General features: G+C 50.1%; 1 protein-coding gene across 1 annotated transcript in view; it reads right to left on the bottom strand.

Annotated features, from left to right (window-relative positions):
• Window positions 1–4,359: 4,359 nt before the first annotated feature.
• PIK3R5 (phosphoinositide-3-kinase regulatory subunit 5) overlaps window positions 4,360–8,623 on the bottom strand; it is a 28,356-nt gene continuing 24,092 nt past the window's right edge. The window contains exons 16-19 of the mRNA XM_027896854.1: window positions 8,384–8,477; window positions 7,014–7,096; window positions 6,729–6,838; window positions 4,360–5,685 (exon numbers count right to left, since the gene is read on the bottom strand). Of these exons, the coding sequence (XP_027752655.1) occupies window positions 5,544–5,685; window positions 6,729–6,838; window positions 7,014–7,096; window positions 8,384–8,477 (429 nt within the window). The 3' untranslated portion in view covers window positions 4,360–5,543. The remainder of the gene's footprint in view (window positions 5,686–6,728; window positions 6,839–7,013; window positions 7,097–8,383; window positions 8,478–8,623) is intronic.

Genomic DNA, 8,623 nt, shown 5'->3' with positions numbered 1-8,623 from the left:
GCACGCGCTGAGCTGATAAGCTGAGTGGAGAAGCTGTTTCTACAGTTGTTGTTCAGGATGAACACAGCAGGGCTTTTGAAATGCTGATTAAGCTTCCAAGGCAGAGAAAGGGGCAGCTTGTTTCTGAATCTCAAGGTTTGCTTCTTTGGAGAAGCCCGGGACAGGGCTAGACTCAGAAACCACCCCCCAGTGCATGCCGAGGAGGGGACCATCGAGCTGCTCGTGCTGCACTGCCTGCTCACCCTGCCCCACACTCAACCCCGCGTGTGTCCTGCAACATCCTCTGTCATCAGCCTTCTCCAGTCTTGAAACCTCACTTCTTCTCCACCTGTTCCCAAAAGTGACTCCAAGAGGGAGCCCCTCGCTGAGTCCCAGAGCAGGGATCTCCCAGCAGACCCTCCCTGGAGGACCCAGGTCCTGGGCAACCTGACAGACCCTCGCCACATTTCTGGTTACAGGGGCAACATCTCAACCTGCGTTTCATAGGAAAGACACTGCAATCAGCAGCGCACAAAGGCAGCCCAAGCCCATCCACACCTCATCACCACTAGACATCATGTTTGCACTCTCCCTGGTCACAGCCACGCCGTTGCTTTGGCCACAGAGCGGTCACACAGGAGCCCTGATGCAAGAAGAGACACAGCCAGAAGCAGGACTTGCCCTTGGGAGGACAGAGAGCGTTCATCTGACTAAGCCCCCCCTGCTCCAGACCCTCCCTGTGGCTGGAAACACCAGCTAAACACACAGCATTACACTGGCCCACTGCTGCCCAGAGAGTTTTATGCAGCCAGACCCAAGTCCAGGTAAATACCACAGAATATTTTTCATGCTTGCTTTGACTCAGATTTCAGTTTTAGGACGTACTTTCCAACCCCTCAACCTTTGCATGTCTTTACTGCAGTGAAGGTGCCTGTGGAGGGGAGAGGGGATTCTGAGGGCACAGAGAATACTGGAAGGAGGTGAGTTGGGGATTGGCACAGAAGAGCTCCTCATTCCTCATGCAGTCATCTGTCTGCACCAGCTCACAGCCAGACAGGCATCGGAACGGATTGGTAATTATGCAACTTAGCATCATTAGCACACCATTACTGCTCTCCCGTGACCTTTCCCTGCCAGGAAAACTCTGTTCCTCATGCAGGCACAGGGAGCCTTATTACCTTTTAATTGATCATTGATTAGCACCATTAAGATGAGGGCAGTGGAGCAGAGGCACTGCCAGGAGAGCTGAAGAGCTGCCTGGAGCCCAGGAAAGTTCCCCTTGTCCAGCTTCACTCCCGTTAGTCCTGAGCAAAGCTCAGTCCTGAAGCAACCAGGGATGCCCTTTTCAGTCATGGGTGCTGGACAGAACCCTTCAGAAATCAGCAAAATTCACAGAAGTTTCCAGTCTTTACTTTACAACTTCTTGTAAAAGCAGCTAAAACGTGCAGATGGGAGACAGCCAGATCAACCAGCCCAGAAACCTGCGGCCACAAGAGAGAACCAGAGCAGGGAATTTGGCAGGAGGAGACATTCTCTGGGTTTCTTTTGCTTCTCCCTTTTCTTCTGGAAGTGCTGGATTATTGGTGGTGCTCTAGACAAACCCCTCTGGGTCAGGGGTGAATTTGGGCACCGTGGCCGGGCTGGCCCATCAGTGACTCAGGCAAGGAGCCCAGCTCGGGGCTCGCTGCCAGCAGGACCTGAGCTGGCCCCAGGTGCCCCACCCCGAAGGAAATTTGAGCTGCAGAGATGGGAGCAGACAGGCAGCACAGAGACAGAAGGGAAGGGATGATGTATGGGGCTCCTGTGACCCAGGAGACATCCCAGGCACGTTAATCCCAGTCCTGTAATGCATTGCAGGGACTGAGCACTGCTGGGAAGCTGACTGTGCTCTCCACTACCTCCTGCTACAGCTGAGAGAGCAGATGAGCACCTTTGACATGGAAATAATTCAGGTCTTATTCAGCCTAATTCAGGTCCCCAAAACTTTGTCCTCGTGGGTTTCCACACCTGGTGTCATCCCCCCATCTGCTGGTCTCTTGCTGTGGGACACCCAGAAATGACACCCGTGGAACTGCACGTGTGTCTGCCAGGAAACAGAAGGACAAGAGGAAGGTTTGCCCCACAATTCCAACAAGCACATGGAGGGGGCTCAGCAGTGCTGAGCTGCACAAGCCCACGGACGTGCAATCTCATTCCTGTATTTTGATGGTAATTAATTCTGTATTTCTAATTAACCATCAGATCATGAGTGGCCACTTAATTAAGAACCCTTTCTCTGGATAAGCACTGCCTCCTGTTTTTCTTCACCTCACGCACTAGAACATTCCAGCTCTGCCAAGCCCAGCTGAGGTGGCTGGGGGATGACAAGCACCTGAAACTGCCACTTCCCCTCACGTATGCAGGACTTCAGGGATCAGACTTCGACCCTGATCCCAAACTTCTTGGCATGTACATTTTCAGAACAAAGTACTTTCTTGCTGCTTTGGATTTAATCATACATGTTCCTCTTTCCACCTACCTCTGTAAAAGAAGAGAAGAGAGGGGGAGAATTTGTGCTTTAGGGGTGTTTTTGCTGTTGAGAACAAACAAAAGCAGATTATTATTCCAGCTTGGAAAATTTGCCTTATCTGCCTTTTCAAAAGACCTTTTCTTTTCAGTTAAAATACACTTTTTGTTATTGTTTAATCAGTGAAAAAAAAAATAGCTAATCCATAACAAAGTGCTAATTAACAGAAATTATTCTCACCTGGTTTTTGGCTTGTCTGAACTCAAATGACTTTTCCCATGTTGTTTATTTGGTCATGACACAGTGGCCCTCACACCTACCAGCTGAGCCTCTTTCCTGGAATATCTACAGGAGGAGAAGGTGACACTGGACAGAGTTCAGTGTTTCCAAGTGGCATTTCATATTTCAGAGCACTTTCAGTAGCAACAGCTCCAGCTGCCAGTCTGCATCCCCAAAGAAGGGATTTCCAAGTCAGAATTGCCCCACTATCAGCATATTCTGTAATATCCAGCTGCTGGGCAAAGCCCTGCTGACCCTGAGCAGGGACCCTTCATCCCAGAGCTCTGCTGTCCCCCCAGGCTGGACCTTGTCCCTGGCCCCAGGAGCAAATCAACAAAGCAAAGGTCACAAGAGGCTCCAGGAAGGGAAGGGCACGCCCAGATCTCACCTTGCACATGAGCTCTGCTCGTTTCTTTTCTCCTTAATCCAGCATGAAGCCAATTTGGAATTTACAACATCAAAACCTGCGTTTTCACTCACGGAACAGAAGCAGCTCAATTAACTTCCAGAGGTCTCCTCTCTCATGACTAGAATGGCTTTTCTAAGCTTTTTTCTGCTCCCAGAGCAGCTCCTCAGTGCAGGACCCATGTGTTCTCCTCGTGGAGGTTCCTCCCCTGCCTCCCCCCTGCTCAGGAATTACTTGACCCAAACTTGTACTCGAAATAAATCAACATTTAATATTTTACAATCACTTTAAAAGTTCTTTGAACAATATTTTACAGATCAGCACAGACTTTACACAGATTTGGTGAGGCTGCACATATGTACAAGGATGACCTGAAAGAACTCTGCAATTCTTTCCTTTCCAGAAAGCATCAGAGGTCAAAACCTTGGCCAGGAGTACGAGTCCTTAGAGTCTGTGCTTGTTTTTCCTCTATGGGATGGAAATTCTCTTCTCCAGTATTCTTGGAGGGCCAGCTGAAAGCAGAGTGGCTGATATCATACCAGTGGCAGGGGTATATTTAGCCACAGACATCAAGATCACAAATAGCAATGTTTTGACAGGATAAGGTGCTATTTTAAAGTATTGGACAACAATAACCAGCTGCCAAATTTCAGCCCCATTGGAGAAAACACACACAAACCTGTCTGGGAAATGGAAAGTCAGTGAAGAAAACTTATTCCAAGAGCCATTACTGATCTGTTTCTGATCCCTTGAGCCTTATGGACTTCAAATAGTGATGGAGAGAAGTGCACAGCAGTGACCTCAGTGGTCCTGCATCACCCTGCAGGCAGCCTGTGGGGGAGGAGACAGCCCAGCACGACCTGCCAAGTCTGTGCTGAGAGCAAGGGATGGACACTGCTCCATGCAGGAAGAGATGGGTGCTCCTGGAGTTGGTGCATGGCTGGGGAAGGTGGGTCCTGGTGGAGCCAGAGCTGTTCAGTGTTCATGTTCAGTGGATCCTTCAGCCCACAGGAGAGTCTTTTCTTGGAGTCCCCAAGGCAACACCATCCTTGGGATGGTTGATTCACGTGGAAGGATGGAGCACAGAGGCCTCAGGAGTGTGTTCATGTCTCGTATTTGCTCCTCTCTGGCCACTGGCAGAAGTTACACTCAACTGCTGAGGACACCAAAGCCAGCAAGGACCACAATCCCCAAAAACTACCAAGAAACAGCTGGAGGGCTAAGAAACCTGGAAAGGCTTTCCCAGTCTTATTTTTTTGCTCATTGGGTCAGAATACCTCTAAATACCCCCAAATATTGCACCTTTCTGTACCTACAGCCTTGCAGAGAGAAGGAAGAGGGGGGGAATGAGTCTTGCCAGGAAGAGGGATCTCAAATCCTACTGTCCCTTGCAAGTGTCATAAAGGTTCTGGTGCTGGGTCTTTCTCTATCAAAGGTGCCTCTTTAGGTGAACTTAAGGCAATCCTAGTGGTTTCCCCAGCACTTCCCTCCCTCCCTGAGTTCAGCACAGTTCCTGATGTATTTCAAGCAGCTCTTGAGGGTTCAGCCTCTGGAGTGTCTCCAGCAAACAGTGCTGGGGAACAGGAAGCAAGACCAGCGGCTGAACAGGGAATACTCATGGGTGAATGCTGAAATTCTGCAGAAACTGGAAACTCCTCTCCTGCAGGTCCTGGATGTCCATTAAATACACGGATACACAACGTGCTGCCCATGCCCTGGAATGGCCTATGACACTCAATTCATTGGAACACACAGCAGTTTACAGCCCATGCTGGGGGCTTGCTGGGTTGCTCTGCTTGTCTGCAAGACACCCAACCTCCAGAATTTTAAGTAAACCTTGAGAAAGCCCATCCCATCCCCAAACAACTGCCCTGAGCGTCCTCGACCTGTCACAGGTGAAGTGACATTGGCTGGGTGATCTGTAACTCCACACACACTGGAGGACACCTACCACCACTCAGCCAAGGACATTCATTTGCCAAAATATCCCCCCAGTGAGCTCAATTCCCCCACCCCAGACCCCCCTGGCCTTGCAGTCTCTGTCAAACACAGCCACAGCACCACTTGCTGGCAGGAAAATCCCCCTGTCCTTGCCCTGCCCTCTTCACTCAGGTGTTGCCAGGTGGAGATCTCAAGGAAACCACTTTCCTCCCGTTGCTGAGGAACCCTGAGAGATACCAGAGCACACCACCAACATTCCCATTTCCCAAAAATGGGCTAAGCCCAGAGCAGGAGCAGCTCAGCCACCAGCCTTCAGCTACAGGATGTCTTGGATGAGCACGGCTGGGTGTCCAAAGCAGGACAATCAGCTTCCTCTTCCTGAGCCTGGATTGCTGTTGGATGGGAGTCTGGTCTGGAAGGACACAGGGGTCTTCAAGGCAGTGCTCCACTGAAGGTGGCAATGGGTAAACACAGGAGAGAGTGGAACTCAGAGGGGTCCTGGGCAGGCAGAGGGGACCCTCTGAGTGCAAAGGGATCACTGTCCCTGGGTTTGTAGCACACAGAGATCTCACACCTGCAGGGGAACAAAGAGAAACCAAGCTCTAGGTATACTCTAATATTATAGTGTAGGATATTCTGATAATATAGGATATTCTAAGTATACCCTGCTATTCCTCAGGTGCAGCAGGAATATCTAAAACCAAGCAGGGATCAGTGCAGCCTTTAACAGGACTGGAGTCTGAGTGCTGGGAGTTCAGGCCTTTCAGCTGGCTCAGACTGGGACCAAGAGCAGAACCAGCCATAAAGAGTATTTTCTGAAACTCATTGCAAAAACAACAACTTTTGCATCCCAGAAGTTTCGGGGAGACGGAAGGAGCTCCTTTACCATTTCATGCACTGAACTCCACTATCCCCTGAGTTTCACAATAAACAATTTAAAGAGAAACACTTCTCTTTGGGGTTATTTAAGACATAAGATCCCCAATATTTTTCTGTTGGAAGCAGCATAACCTTGCAGAGTTCTGCTCAGTCTGAGGGAGAAATTACAATGTCTGTCCATCAGCTGGTTTGATCTCTTGTGTTCATGGAAGCTTGCTGTCTACACTGAGATGTCAAATTTCACCACCTGGGGAGCCACTTGGGTGTCCTGAGGGGACAACAGAGATGAACAGTCCAGTGGACAATTCCTGCTCTACCCCTAACTCTCCCACAAAGATCATGGATTCCTTCTGCAGCGGGGATGCCAAAGGCAGGGAAGGACCCAAATGAGGTTTAGAAGTTGAAGGCTCTGCTCACGCACCCAGCGATCTTCAAACACCTCATTTACCTCACACAGCCTCCTGCTCACGATGGATCTTGCTGAAAGAGCTGCCTTTGGGATTGAAGAGCTGACTGGGGCCTTCATGAAGGTGAACTCCTGCTGAGATCTGAGCAGGACCACCCATCCCAGCTGAGCTCAGCTGCCCTGCAGAGCTTGGGGCTGCGTCACCCAGCTTGAGCACCTGGCACAGACCCACCAGGGTGCTCAGGACCTCATCCCCCCCACAGCTCACAGGTAAGCCCTGGACACAGGATGCACCCTCCCAGGAGTGCAGTTGGCCCCATTTCAGTTCCTACCTGGTTACACTCTGCAGGATCTTCTGCTCGTCCTGGTCCAGGCACACAGCAAAGGAGGACTGGACACCGATAATCTGGACCTTGTCTACTTTTATCTGCGACACGCTGATCTGCTGAGAGAAGGAGAGCTGGAGTGAGGGAGCTGCTGGGCTCAGTGCATTCCCCTGGGCACCCCTAAGGCAAACAGATCCCCTAAAGAACTGCCCTCTCCAGCCCTGCTTCCCTCCCAGCTGGGTCAGGCCAACCTCGCCTTACCAAGTGTAAAAGCACCATGATTAGAGTTACCTGATTGAAACTTTTTCTGGACTTGGAGTTTTGCCTTTTGACCACCTCTGTCATGGTTAAGTTGAGGCACTCTGTCTTCGAGGCTGTAACAAAACAGAACTGCAATCAACTGGGGATTCTGGACCGCTGGTGAGAACCCAAGTGGTCCCTCCACCCCTCAAAGCACCCCAGGGCCAGTGGCTCCAGCAGGACCCCATTGCTGGGGGAAATGCAATACAGTTCCAGCTTTCCTTCCCTCAGGCTAATCCACATGGAAAGCAAGCAACAGGGACACAGAGGGAGGAGGACATTTAACTATCTTATGACCCAAACAGGAGAAAAAACATTGCCCCATCATCATGAGGAAATTTTAGCTCTCCCAGCATATCCACTTGGAGATGCTTCTTCATGCCTGGAGTCACAGTGACACCCTGTGGTCAAACTGCTGAATGTGAAAACCAATGGAGATATCCAGGGGACCAGATTTCTCTTGGAAGGAGAGAGATCTGTGAAGTTTCTCCTCAGAGTGAAACTGAGGACACCCCTGATTCAAACCCACAGCCCTGGCAGCACAGGTGAAGCTCCTGAACTAGAGGAGAAACAACCAACTCGGAGTACAGAGGAGGTGAGAAACTAATTCCTGCTGGTTTTTCTCCCAGAGTTGTCTGCATGGTTGCATGGATGGGGCAGCAAGAGGAGACACAGGAGGGGCAGAGGTTTAGGTGGAGCTCCATGGAGGATGTAGGGGATGTCTCCTGTTTGGTAGATCACCTGTTTGCCCTGACTATTCTGCTCACAAACCACACATCTGCCAGGAAGAAAGCACACAAGGAAAAAGGAACTAAAATTCCTCAGTTTATTCAGAATTGGATGTCTGAATGCCAAACCAGCAGTTCTTGAGCAAGAACAAACAGATCACTGTCGTGACCAGTGAGGGGACTTGAGGAAACAGCTGGAGCTGAGGCAGGGGAGATTTAGGTTGGATCTCAGGAGAAGGTTTTTCACCCAAAGGGTGGTTGAGCCCTGGAAGAGGCTCCCCAGGGCAGTGGTCACAGCACCAAGCCTGTCTGAGTTCAAGAAGCATTTCAACAATGCTCTCAGGCACATGGTGTGAGACATTCAGTGAATCTATTGCTTCTAAATACACACAGGGAATAAAAGTCTTGGTGCTTTTAAAGGGCTCAAAGTTTTATTAACTGGAAACCTGACATGAAATTCCCTTTGTCCCTGATGTGGTGAAAAGGACAGCCAAGGACTAGGGAACACCAGGTACCTCCCATGTATCTCCTGTGTTCACACAGCCCTCATTTGCCCCAGCCAGAAGATCCACACTGTCCTCTCACTCCACCAGTCCCTCCCACTGTTCCCTAGGCACAGCCAGCTCTACTCACCAAGTTCTTCATACTTCTTGCAGGCTTTGCTGAGGTTGACAGACGTGCAGACCTTCTCAACATCATTCCAGTGACTTCTTCCACTGACAGCTGTCTGCAGGGACCAAGCAGAACCCAGGAGAGAGAATCACAGAGTCATTTAGCATGAAAAAGGCCTTTAAGAACACTAAGAAGTCCAACCCTAAATCTGACAGTGCCAAGCCCACCACTAAACCATGTCCTTAAGCACCACATCTACAT

This window comes from Empidonax traillii, unplaced genomic scaffold (assembly GCF_003031625.1).
Source record: "Empidonax traillii isolate 1590-97213 ecotype Southwest subspecies unplaced genomic scaffold, ASM303162v1 scaffold518:size600044, whole genome shotgun sequence".
In the NCBI taxonomy this organism is placed as follows: Eukaryota; Metazoa; Chordata; class Aves; order Passeriformes; family Tyrannidae; genus Empidonax; species Empidonax traillii.
The sequence above is the reverse complement of the archived record's forward strand: the minus strand, read 5'-3'. Positions and strand labels throughout refer to the sequence as shown.